Source organism: Phymastichus coffea, unplaced genomic scaffold (assembly GCF_024137745.1).
Source record: "Phymastichus coffea isolate CEN01 unplaced genomic scaffold, Cenicafe_Pcof_1.1 PCOF00025, whole genome shotgun sequence".
NCBI lineage: Eukaryota > Metazoa > Arthropoda > Insecta > Hymenoptera > Eulophidae > Phymastichus > Phymastichus coffea.
In genome coordinates this window covers 1026151-1040346 of record NW_026706836.1, presented here as the reverse complement: position 1 = coordinate 1040346, position 14196 = coordinate 1026151, and the positions used below count along the sequence as shown (strand labels likewise).

Below are 14196 nucleotides of genomic sequence, written 5' to 3'. Positions count from 1 at the left end.
TAATTTTCAAGATCATTTGAAGGTTAACTTTGTTTTTTTAACCCTTTTCCTCCCAAATAACACAAATTTTTTCTTAACTTTCATCCTCGTATCTTTTAATGAAAAAATCGTATGAAAAATTTATCAAGCATCACATCTTGTAGATTTTGACCTCCTCTTTCGAATGTTGTTGACAAAATTTACCTAAATTGTAAGCCCGAAACGTTATAGGCCGGTTTTCCGGAAAATTCACTAATTTTTCGCGTTTTTTTTTTCTAAAAAAAGTATATTTTGAAATGGAAAAAGTTTGCACACACCATTGGAAACACTGTTATCGGTGTTATAGATGTCTTTTCTTTCAAATGCCGTTGGATTTTTTCCGAAATTCAAAATGGCGAACACAAAATGGCGTTCGAAAGGAAAAATTTTTTTTTTAAACTTGACGAATTTTTTTCTCCAAAACTATCAAGGTTAGTGAAAAATTTCTAAGAATAAAAATGTCTTAAAATTAGTCAAGAAATACTCTCAAATTTTTACAGATTTTTTTACAACAAATTTGGAAATTTCGATTTTCCGATTTTCCACGTATTCGAAAATTAACTCGGAAATTCTGAAAAAAATTGAGAGTACTCCTTGGTAAATTTTAAGACTCTTTTGTTGTTATGAATTTTTTTATTGAGTTAATAGTTTTTGAGTAAAAAATTAATCAATTTTATACCTAGTATAAATTACATAAAAAAGAACTAAATGTAAACCAACGTTTTTTTTATCACGTCTTTTTGCCGACAAAACGTTTTTGTCGTTGCCCGACCCTTACCACGTGGAGGTAAACGTGATATAAAGAGTCTTTTTTATTTTTTTTTTATTTTTTTTACATTTTTTAAATTTAAAAAAATTTTGTTGTATAGTTTTTTAATTTTTATAATTTTTTAATATAATTTGAATAGTAATAAAACTCTTTATAAAAGTTAGTGTTTTCATTCAGCATGAGAGTCATTCCAACAAGTTTGACAAATGTATTGATTGCATTGATTGCAATACCAAAAACTTCGTTTACCACAATCGGATAAGCACTTTTTATATACGGTAGTTTTGAGATATACGTGATTTTTTAATTTAGTTTGTGATAGACAATTTTGTGCAATGTTCATTGCAAAATCTTTGACAGTCGATTTTTCAGTCCCTTCTGGAGGCACAACATTAAACAATATAATCGCATTAGTAATAGATAATGCCAACCTTTGTTCTTGATAACTGCTTTGCAGATTCTTGGCATTCTCAGGATCAAATTTTCCAAGGTAGAAGCTCGAATATTTTTTCATTCTTCCTGCAGTATCGTCCATAAATGTTCACTAGACGTAGGGCAAATTTTCCGTACTGTTTGGTCGAGTTCTTCCCATAATAATTCAATAGGATTCAGATCAGGTGATTGAGGAGGCCATGTTATGATATGTAGTATTTCCCGGTTCTGCAAGCTCTCCAAATAATTTTTATAAATGTTCAAGGCATGTTTCAGATCATAGTCCTGTAGAAAATAAAGTTGGGACCCAGCAGATGTCTTCTAGAAGGTACTAAGTTTCTTTAAAGTATATTTTTATATTTTTCTTTATTTAATATTCCTTTAATCCGGATGTAATCCCCTACTCTAGACCCTCCGAAACATCCCCTAACCATCACAAATCCTCCACCGTGTTTGGCAGAAGGTACAATGCACCCCCGAGAATGACTCTCATTCTTGCGTCACCTACCATAAACTTTTCTTTCTGAATTAAAAACTTCAAACTTGGATTGGTAACTCCACAATACTTTCCTCCAGTCTTTTACAATCCAATTCTTATGCTCTTTAGCCCATTTCAATCTCTTAGCCACATTTACTTATCTTAAAAGTGGTTTTTTGACTGCTATTCTTCCATGAAGCTCTTTTTCTGCGAGCCTTCGTTTGACTGTAGTGATACTAATTGATTTACCAATACTTTTACTTACTTCTGATAATAATTCTACAGCTGTAAGGCGATGATTTCGAGCACTCAAGCGAACTATATTATCATCTTGTTTCTTCGTCGTCTTCCTCGGTCTGCCTGCATTTTTTCTTGTGGTTACTGTGCCAAATCTTAAAAACTTTTTTTACGTTATAATCAACAGTACGCCGTGATAACTTGAGCGTTTTAGCTATATCCTATTGCTCTTACCGATTGTATGAAGAGCCACGATATTATTACGGCTCTCTGTTGTTAAATTCGCAGTTTTTCCCACGCTGGCGTCTAAAAAGATTGTATGAATGAACTGGCAATTTATTACCTGAGTTTATCTAGAGTATCACAGCGTCATCGTATGTTTATAAATAAAGCCGCATTACGCTTGGAGTGAAGTGACCAATTCTTAGAGTCTGTCTTATTTTGATGATTCCGAAAGAATTCAACCTTCTTGATTCATTGGATATGACTTTATACTACTTATACTTTGTAATTTAGAGATAAAAAATCTTTTGTCATAATTTTTTGTTGTATTTATGAAAATTTCTAGATGATTTCAGCTTCAGAGGGCTGAAAAATCGTATAAAATAAAAATAACGATTTTTTCATTCATGGAATACTACAGAATTGTACGATAATCGACTCCACAATTTAGGAAAAAAAATTTTTCAAAATAAATCAGGGAAAATTTAGGTTTATTCTCCGCTACAAATCACACATTTTTTCTGAATAAAATTCTTTCATACAAATCGATGGTACTAAAATAATAATTCTTGAATAAAAGTGTTTTTTTCTAATCTAATCATGGAAAAACATTCTGCTACCTTGCTTTTGAAAGCTTTTGAAATAAGCTTCTAAATTCTTCTTTTAGATTTATCGTAGAAATTTTTGTCATAACAATGTTCCGACTTAAAAGTGGGTAAAAATTTTTTGATATTTCACTTACTTTAATATATTGATAAAATATGGAAAAAAATTATTAATCGATACGAATGGAAATGTACCTCAAAGTACTTTCCAGTACTTACAAAATGAGTTACCGAAGACTTCTATAGGATGAATACTTCCTTAGTAACAAAACTTTTAATTTTATGTAATTTTTCTCTAGGAGGGCAAATAAATATGGATGGCAGTATACAGGGTGTTCCAGACCACCCGTACACCCCCTCTAGAATCCAAAATAATGGATTAATCAAAAACTGCTTCAGACAAAAGTTGCTGGGCTTCGAGGGGGACATATCCGTACGACCTTGGCTTTGACCTTGGAGGTCATGTTCAAGGTCATTTCAAGGTCAACTTTGTTTTTTTAAATAGGAACCCCCATTTTTGACCCCGGATTCGGAAAGAGCGGGAAATTTTAAAAGATCAAGGTTCTCAATTTATAACATTTTTCTCATACAAGTCTTTTTTTTCAAAGTCAATGAATATACTCGAATTTACGGGTTGAAATGTCTCTATAAGTTCCGCGGCTTCTAAAAGTTCGAACATTTTTTGATCTATTTCTAAGTCTTTTTGTACAGTTTCTATACCGGGTATATGCAATGCAGCAGAGGCTAACGATTCGGTACTTTCATTGTGTGAGTCCTTCTCATCCGGATTGATTAAAGAAATAGTTTCATCTATTTTAACATTACCCGTTGTCTAGTATGAATTAATGAGTGCACACAATGTGTCTAATTGTTAAACGATAAGCTCTACATGTCGGATTTGGATTGAATCCATTTCTTCCTCGAATCTTCGAATGTATGTTCAACGCTATCTTGATTACAGAGGCCAGTTGCTAACTCAAAAGATGGACATTCGCTTTTTACGTTTCTATACAATTATAATAAAGCTGTCGCGGTCAAAGATAAACCCGTAAAACACGGTAGTCTCGTTTTTTTTCCGATTTACTACTTTTATTCGCATGTACAGTTCGCGTTGTCCATTTTTTCGACGATTCTATAAAATCTACATGACACTTTTCAATTTTTGAATTGCGATTAGAGAGTGGATGCTCGGCGGTAAACTCGCGTGAGCAGCTGAGGCGTAACTGCTTATTTAAAAGATCGCGCGCCCCTTCTCTCTCTTAATTGTTCGAATTAACGCGCGAGAAGCAGCATCGCGAACGGATCGATTAATTAAATCGACTACCGTTGCAGAGTATAAAAAGCATGGAGGAATATTCTAAAAAATACGATCAGATTGAGGGTCTTGAAGATATGAAGGATAATAATAGAATTTCAAAAATAGCTAGATATGCTTTGTTATTTTGATTAGATAGCATTAATGCTGTTAATCCTTGGCGTCAAATACTTTCAATCAGATTTAATTCAAGTGGGGCTAGTGCTGATGATTTATTACAAATTTTACATAAAATATTAACTGCTTTATTCAGAATAGGAGTTTTAGTCAAAATTACCATGTGCGATCAAGGTTCAAATAATGTAAAATTGTTTTATAAAAATTTAAAAGTAACTGTAGATAAGCCTTTTTTTTATCATGAAGAAAAATTAGTTATCGCAGCTTGTGATTGGCCTCATCTCATAAAACGATTACTTTATCAACTAAGAGTTCATAGATATATTTATATTGATAATAATATGATTATAGCTTTTAGTGATATAGTAAGAACGTACGAAATCCATAAAACGAACGAATCGTCAAATTTATTAGCATTTTTAAATGACAAGCACTTTAATCCTAGTACCTTTGAGAGTATGAAAGTCAGTTTAGCTTTTCAACTTTTGAGTTAAAGAGTAGCAGCTGCGATAAAAACTGCTGGTAAAGCTGGTGAGCAAGGCATTGAAAATGGACTAATATCAGAAACATGGAGACAATCGGCAGATTTTGTGAGGAAAATGGACACTGTTATTGATGCCTGCAATTCCTATAAAATAAACAATGTTAATACTCAAAAGCATCCACTCTCTAATCGCAATTCAAAAATTGAAAAGTGTCATGTAGATTTTATAGAATCGTCGAAAAAATGGACAACGCGAACTGTACATGCGAATAAAAGTAGTAAATCGGAAAAAAAACGAGACTACCGTGTTTTACGGGTTTATCTTTGACCGCGACAGCTTTATTATAATTGTATAGAAACGTAAAAAGCGAATGTCCATCTTTTGAGTTAGCAACTGGCCTCTGTAATCAAGATAGCGTTGAACATACATTCGAAGATTCGAGGAAGAAATGGATTCAATCCAAATCCGACATGTAGAGCTTATCGTTTAACAATTAGACACATTGTGTGCACTCATTAATTCATACTAGACAACGGGTAATGTTAAAATAGATGAAACTATTTCTTTAATCAATCCGGATGAGAAGGACTCACACAATGAAAGTACCGAATCGTTAGCCTCTGCTGCATTGCATATACCCGGTATAGAAACTGTACAAAAAGACTTAGAAATAGATCAAAAAATGTTCGAACTTTTAGAAGCCGCGGAACTTATAGAGACATTTCAACCCGTAAATTCGAGTATATTCATTGACTTTGAAAAAAAAGACTTGTATGAGAAAAATGTTATAAATTGAGAACCTTGATCTTTTAAAATTTCCCGCTCTTTCCGAATCCGGGGTCAAAAATGGGGGTTCCTATTTAAAAAAACAAAGTTGACCTTGAAATGACCTTGAACATGACCTCCAAGGTCAAAGCCAAGGTCGTACGGATATGTCCCCCTCGAAGCCCAGCAACTTTTGTCTGAAGCAGTTTTTGATTAATCCATTATTTTGGATTCTAGAGGGGGTGTACGGGTGGTCTGGAACACCCTGTATATATATGTGTGTGTGTGTGTGTGTCTAATAGCAACAATATTTACTTATGGTCTCTATACGTAAGACAAATTGTAAATAAACTTAGAGTATTAATAAAAAAGGGAAATATAATATCGAGAGTAAAACGAACCATGTTTCAATGATATTTTGTATTGCTGTTCTATCATAACCGGATTGATCACTGTACTTTCAATATTGCCATACAGGCTTCAACTGTAACGCTTGAATAAAGTAAATAGATCGATCGCTCGCTCTCTCTCTCTCTCTCACTTTTATTTGCTTTACTTTTCCGTGTTCTTGTCGCTTTCTGCGCTATGCTACTTCCTTTCTTGCTGCACCGTTATAGCTTCTTAAATAAACAACAAATCGTGAAAAGGATGTAAGGGTATGTAAATATGCACAAGCTAACCTGGTTACTGTGATCGATCGAAAAAAATGACAAAGACGAGGCATAGCAATTCGCTGTCACAACTTGAAAAATAAATTATAGTTATCAAGGTAGGGTGAGTTTCTATAGAATTTATTGATTAAAAAGAATAGGATATTTTCATACTGTAGCGGCAAAGAATACTTACTTCTAATTTTTTTTACATTGTAACGAGCCGGCTCGTTAAGGGAAAAATCAACTTGATAGAGGGCCAGCGCGTGTCGTGCGCGGGCCAGCTGCGCAGAAAACCGCGCGCGAGCGGAGAGAAGAGAGAGAGGACCGTGAGGGGTGGGGGTAGGCGCGAGCGGACATTCACGTGTGAACCGGCGAAAAGAGCGGAAGGATACAAAGGAAGAACACTAAGTACGAGAGAAAAGAGAAGATAAGAAAAGGTAGTGGAAGTGGAAGTGAGATCCAACAGGAGCACCGAATCAAGGACGCGAGGAGCGAGTGCCGTCGCCCAAGTGACACAAGGGTTGACAAGTGTTGCGGGGACCGAAAGAGGGAAGTATCCCCTGGACGACGAAAGCCGGCACGTGAGCTCGACAGCCGGAGAGTCAGCAGCTGAGTTTTACGCCGGATTACAGCGAGAAGAAGTGAGTAATCTCACCGACGTGTAACTATTTGCAGAAAGGTTGCGTTAGATCAAGCGTCCGCGAGTAGGCCCGCATACCTCTTTCTCTCTCTCTCTCGCGGCAAAACCCGACGTGTTGTAACTGCGCGACGCAGCGGTGCGTCACTCGGAAAAGCTCTCGGCCTCTTTCTTTATGGAATGTAAACCAAGCGCTAAATGAAAAGGGTGTCTGCAATTGATCGGCCGCCTTATTCATTGACGTGGGCAAAAGCACACGTGTCCCCTCTGCCCAGCCACCCGAACCCATCGACTTCCCCGCGTGAGCAGTGCGCCGAGCACGCATTCGACGAAGCAATCGGCGTCACGGCCGGGAGGCAAGCCTTCCTTTAAGGAAGTGGCGGTTAACTTCGCAACGTGGGAGCGACGGTAATTTATTTTGTTAACGGATACCGATTTATCACTCTAATAAATCATAACCGTTACAACATGTTTTGTTAAACGTACTTCATTTTTAATATACTGATATCAATTTTTCCTATGGATTAATCATAACTATTTTTTCAGAAATATTGAAATTAGTTTTAGCTGGCCGCATGGGAGAAGCTATAGATTTAACTAGTAAATTATATCCCGGATTACTAGAAAAAGATCTAAATTTGATGTTTGCATTAAAATGTCGGCAATTCGTTGAAATGGTCAATGGTACGGACTCTGAAATATTTCATGGAAATATTGACAATCAAACCAGCGTCATCCAATCTACTAAAGTTTTAGAGAAAACAATAATTATGCGCTGTGAAGAATTAAATTATAATAATATGAATGGACGGAATGAGGAAAATTTTATAAACGGAGAGGTAGAAGACGTTGAAATGGAGGAATTTATTTCAAATGAAATTAAAGACCACAGACTTGTTGAATTAGAACAAAGAAAAAGTACAGTCGGTACTAATGGTTATAAAAAGTTTAATGGGGATGACATTGCGATGGGTGAGTAAAATTTATTTTCTATTATATCAAAGTAAATTTATTTTTCAGACTAAACATTTTGAAGACGTTTCGATATCCTTCTCTATCTCTCTTTCTTCCTGTTCCACGCAATATCCATCGTTTTTTTCGTAAATTAATTTTATTTTTATACAAATTCCATTTTTTTTCTATGATGTCTTTGTTAATTTTTAGGATATGACTATTTATATAAACGGATATCATCTTTATGGATGGTCGAATGTAAATTTTTTTCTTAGGTATTGAATTGCTAAGGAGTTCTTTTGTAGAGTGTGTTCTGACGATCACTCTTGTAATTGGATATTGTCTTTATAAAGTCTTGGTATTTCTCGATGATGTCATACATTATCCCTAAAATTGATTACATCTATAAATATTTAATTGATGTGTCATGGGAATTTTTTTTATTTCCAAATTAAATTTACAATCTGTCTAAAAACAATAAGTAAATGATATTACAATTTCATCAATCAGTTACAATATTACTTGTATCATGACATAAAAATACTTCACCTATAATCTTTACCAGTGCGTTAATACTATACTATTTTATTTTTGTACAAAATGGTGTTAAATATTTTTTAAATCTTGAAGTTGTTGGTGTTGTATGCATTAGTTTCTTTGCGAGGCGAATTTGGATTCTTCGTTATCCTGCTGGTATATCTGCTGGATGCTAATTCTATTTCTTCTTTTACTGACTTTATGTTGACACTTTCCTTATATATTCGTTTGTTATGCGCCACGGTGCATCTGTCATAGTATTTCATTTTAGAATCATTCGATGATATCAGTATTTGATTTATTAGTAGTAGTACCCCAAGGTTGTATGCCGTATGTCCGTACTGGTTTTATAAATGATTTGTATACCATTAGTTTGTTTTAAATTGATAATTTGGATTTTCACCTTAGAAGCTAGTAATATTTTCTCGTCTGTAGATTTAGTTGTTTTCATTTAGTCAATATATAATTTCTCTACGTCAGTTGTCGGTCCAGGTGCATACCAAGATATTTTACTTCATCTCCTGGTGGAATTGGTTGGTTCGTATATGTGTACCAGTGGACAAGAACCTCTCTTTGAGTATTTGTTACTTCTATTGATTTGGTTTCAATAATAATTACCCTATATTTATTAAACCATTTAAGAGCTGAATCCAGGTATTTCTACGTCATGGAAGTGACTGAAATTTCATTAGCATGTGATATTAATATTGCTGTATTATCTGCTTACGTGATGATGTTAATATTTTCCATTTTAGGGATATCATAGGTATATATTAGGTATAGTATGTGGCCAAAATACTTCCTTGAAGGACGCCAGCTTTTAATGGATAGATATTAGCTATTTCATTATTTATTCTTATTTTAAGAGTTTTGAAGCTTAGGTATGATTCAAGTGTAAAGTAGAGCTCTTTTGGTAGGATTTTATTTAGCTTATATAAAAGACCATCGTGCCAGACTTTTTCAAAAGCTTGAGCTACATCGAGAAACAAAGCATTACAATATTCATTTTTTTCAAAGGTGTTTCTTATTTTAGTAGTAACTATTTATTTGATTTTCTGTAGCATGATTATTATAAAAGCTGAATTGTTGTTTAGGTATTATATTCTGATCTTGATAGGTGCAAATTCGCGTGAAAGGAATTCGCCCTGTAAAGTGTAGGCCCTTTTAACAGTCGAATGGCCTCGGACTTGGACGGTTGCCAAGCTCTACGGGCACCCCAGCCCGCCCATGCTTCGATGGTAGAATATTTGGTTGTAAGGGGATTATACGATATTCGTGATCTAGACACTTCAACTTTATTATAGACTATTACCTAAGCAATGAACATCAAAATCACTATTCGCGAGGGAGAATTCGAGTACGGGCATGGTGAACGAAAAAACACATATGGATATATTTCAATTTGGCGTTTTATTACTCGTCATTAAGGGGTAACACTACTGTAAAATTTTCAAAAAATCGATTTTTTTTTTTTTTGCTTAAATGGTAGAGAAACATCTCAAAATTAACGTCCTGAAGTAGTTTTGCAAAAAGAAAATTTTTTCTTCGAGTTATGAGCATCAGACCCTAGGCGCCCCGTTGCGCGCTTGAGCTCACGCAGCGCGCCCATTGCTCCGAAATACGTACCTGCCTCAGGCATCCCTAAAGACCTATTCCTAGTCGTACATAGTACATACTGATACCTACAGATGTCAGTCATTGAATTTTGAACTGCATTGAGTGTATCAGTGTAGCGTCAGTTTAACCGTTGCAGCACGCTCATTCAAACGCCGTGTGTAGATTCCAAGTAATATTCTCGCACAAATTTTGTATTCGATATGGCGCCTACTAAAAAAGGATTTGTTACGAAAAAAGGTACGAAATTAACAATTCAGAAGGCAGGCAGAGGAAAGAGGCGTCCTTTGAATCGTTACGAGTCAGAAGCTGATTTCGAAGGAGTTAGTGCGTCGGCAAAAAAATTGAGAAGAGACAGTACGCGTGATCCGATGGTCGACCCTACTTTCTCTTACTGTTTTATTGCTTTCGTGTCAGTGTTTACAGAAATGTCAAATCATCTTGTATGTGGCATTTGTCATTCACCAGTGAAGTTTTTTCAATCTTCAAAACGTGGCTTTGGGTTCAAAATTGATATTGTCTGTGACGCGTGTGCCAAAAACAGCAGAGATAAAGTGATTGCCAGTATTCCTAATAGTCCATTTATTCGAAATGCATACGACATTAACCGCCGAATAGTATTGGCAATGCGTTTGATAGGAGTGGGACTAAATGGATTATCAAAATTTTGTGGAATTATGGATATTCCTCGGCCAATGTTTCAGTCATGCTACGACTCCATTGTAAAAACGATTTCTGCTGCGACAGAGAGTGTGCGTAATTCAAGTATGAAGAAAGCAGCAAAGGAAGAAGCCGAATTATCTGCTGAAAAAGGCCAAACTAATGGACTAACCGTTTCTGGCGATGGAACGTGGAGAAAACGAGGGTTTTCGTCGCTGTATGGCGTAGTTACGTTAATTGGCTGGTTGACTGGAAAAGTTGTAGATATCGTAGTAAAATCTGCCTATTGCAAGTCTTGCGAGTATTGGAAGAAGAAAGAAGGCACAGCAGAGCATGAAGAGTGGTTACAGTCTCATGAAGCAGAATGCCAAGCGAATCACAGTGGATCTGCAGGAAAGATGGAGGTCGACGCTGGAAAAGAAATGTTTGCTCGATCAATCACTTTACACGGTAAACCTTACGTGTATTACGTCGGAGACGGGGACAGCAAAACTTTCAAAGCTATAAATGAGGCTGATTTTTACAAGGATTTAAATATTAAAGTACAGAAAAAAGAGTGCATTGGCCACGTTCAAAAACGTATGGGCTCTCGCTTGAGAACGCTCGTCAAGTCAAAGAAAGGTTTAGGTGGCCGAGGTAAATTGACAGGAAAATTGATCGACGAGCTTAGTAAATACTACGGCTTGGCGATCCGTCGAAATGCGCATTCGACTGTAGACAATATGAAGAAAGATATTTGGTGCACGTTGTCTCATAAAATGTCTACCGATGAGAAGCCGCAACACGAAAACTGTCCCACCGGCACGAACTCGTGGTGTAAATGGCAACGAGCGAAAGCCGAAGGCACGTTGGATGAGTACACGCATACTAAACCTCTCAGTGATGAGGTTTATGAAACTATTAAACCTATATACGAAGATCTTAGCAAGGACGAATTATTGGATCGCTGCCTGGGAGGTTTCACCCAAAACAGCAATGAAAGTTTCAATGCTCTCCTTTGGTCCATGGCGCCAAAGAATGTTTCGAGCGGATTATGTACACTCACTGTTTGCTCTGACCTTGCTGTGTGCATCTTCAATGATGGATTTTCAATTGTTATGGAGGTGATGACAGTATTAGATATGACAATTGGAGAAAACTGCTACAATTACTGCATGGAGTTCGACGAAAAACGTATCGCACTCTCGGAGCGCTCATTGACCGACGCGGCGAGAGAGGCTCGATTGAGTTTGAGATCGTCGAGGACTGAAGAAGAACGAGAGAACGCCAGCTTGGAAGGAGAACTTTATGGCCCTGGTATCGCTGACTAAAGGTAAAAATCATAAAAAGTTGATATTTCTAACTTTATCAACAAGTTTTGCCATTTTCAAACTTTGAACGCGATTTTCTCGAAACCACTTTTTTCCATACGGCCATCAAAGTTTTTCAGCCAATTTTCCTCCGATCAATATCAAATTTTGACACAGCCTTCGGAACATTATTTCCAAGGGAACCATGTAGGATTTTTTGAAAAAGTTGAAAACTTTTTTATTTAGGCTTGATTATTAGCGATTTTTTTAGCGAAAAAAAAAAATTTTTTTTCAAACTTATACCAATTTGTGAAAATTTGATAATTTTAAAAACGGCTACGTGGTTCCCTCACTTTTAACGCTAACATGAAGAAAAAATTTCGATTTTGTGTTTCAGATGAATAATGACGACAAAAAAGTGATGGCCATGGAGGCCTCTTTAAAAATTCTATCATCGCTCATAGCTCTGTGCAGCCGCCATTTTTTTTTTAATTGCTTCGGAAAAATTATTTTGTGTAGTTAATATCATGTATAATAAAGTTATCAAGTCCAATTTTCAATATAAAACTATGTTTCTTTTAAAAAAATTCCGAAAAAAGACCTTCAAAAAGTGTGCTCTACAGTAGTGTTACCCCTTAATACGTAGAAATCGAAATTTTATTGATTTAATAATCTAAAAGTACGTGATTCGTATTAACTAATAATCATCAAATTCGTACGTAAACACGTTGATATAACTTATGCTCATAGCTATATATAATAGAAAAGTAAAGAAAAATAAGGTTCTATCAGATAATCATTTATTATTATGTCGCACCAAACTACGAGGCTTTATTTATGCAGATTATCAATATGACGTACCCAATGAGGATTCTGGATAGACCAATAATGACTATTATGGCGAGTGTTGCCCATGACTATGAAAAGTAGCTTCGTCCGAAAACATTACGTATCTGAAAAATTCAGGATCTTCACGAATCCTTGCTTGTGCCGAATTACAGAATTCGAATCTGCGGCGGACATCATCTGGCATCAAAGCTTGAGTCAAAGTTACGTGATATGGATGAAATCTATGAAGCCACAAAATTCTACCGGCTGTTGTTCTTAGGATTTCAGTACGTCTCTGAATTTCACGCAAAAGTTATAATGATCCAAATCAACCATTGCCAAAACAACGAGAATTCCTGGATCATCCTTGTTCTGTCTCATAATGCGACGACGATTTCTGCCTAATCGTGATTGACGTCTCTCTCTTCGTTCAATGATTAGGATTCTCACGTGGTTTGGGTACCGAAGCCTCCCTGGGTAATTTTGATGGTCAAGGCCGATATCGTGCTGCAGCAAGATATTACCGTCTAGTTATTGGGTTATTACAATTAATCTTACCCTTGCTCGATTACCCCTATGCATAGATGAAGAAAATAATAAATTTGACCCCTACATGACCTTACGCGGAGACGGGGGTTAACCGCACACCACATATAATAGCTTATCTGAACGTAGAATTTCTCGCTCTTTCTGAATCCGGGATCAAAATTATAGGTTCCTATTAAAAAAATGACTTTGACCATCAAATGACCTTGAAAATAAATCTCAAGGTCAAATCCTATTTCTGGGAAAGGTGTCCCTCATTGTCTCAAACAACTTTGTCTGAACAATTTTTTTGTAGAACGCCAACCATAGAAAATTTCGGGGTGGTTCCTTCAAAATGGGACATCCTGTATAAACTGTTACAGTGACTATTAAAAAGAAAATTAATGTCAGAGAATAGTGCATTACGATACAAGTGCGGGAAAGTAGATTTTTGTCTCGTGTGGCGTTTACGCCCGAGCGAAGCAAGGGTGAAAAGGTACACGAGACGAGAAACTCTATCCCGAACATATGCCATACCGTATTTTTTGACATGATGTGTGGAATGTACGATTTTCAACGCACATTTTCTGCCGAGCGTGCGGGAAAGACGCACTTTGCGCACGGAGTATTGAAAAAATAAATGCATCCTTACTAATTAGGCGCTTACTTCTGACTGACTGCTCTGGTACTCGCTATTATTCGCACACTCTGGTTCCCTCTCTCTCTCCCTCACGCTGTCTCTCTCTTATTTACGCATTTCTAGTCGCTGCTTTTGTCTTCGGTAAAAACACTGACTAGCATACTGCTGCAGCATGCTACAGCTGTGTGCTCGGTTTTTCCCACTCTTTCTCGCTAAGGCGCGCACACGTGTGCTGCTGACCATAGCATCTTATCGCTACGCCCTTGATCCTGGCGTGGCGCAAGTAAAGCTTTTGCAGGCGAATTGTATGACCAATAATATATGACCGACAATATATAACCGACAATTATATTATTGTAACCACGACAACATAATTAATCATCTAAAAATTAAGAATTTATTCTTAATTTTACTTC

At 36.2% G+C, this 14196-nt stretch overlaps 1 protein-coding gene across 3 annotated transcripts in view; it reads left to right on the top strand.

Moving 5' to 3' along the window:
* LOC131675546 (ran-binding protein 10) overlaps positions 1 to 14196 on the top strand; it is a 710588-nt gene that overhangs the window by 339151 nt on the left and 357241 nt on the right. For all 3 annotated transcript variants that reach the window (XM_058954562.1, XM_058954563.1, XM_058954561.1), the window contains exon 5: positions 7280 to 7705. In XM_058954562.1, the coding sequence (XP_058810545.1) occupies positions 7280 to 7705 (426 nt within the window). The remainder of the gene's footprint in view (positions 1 to 7279; positions 7706 to 14196) is intronic.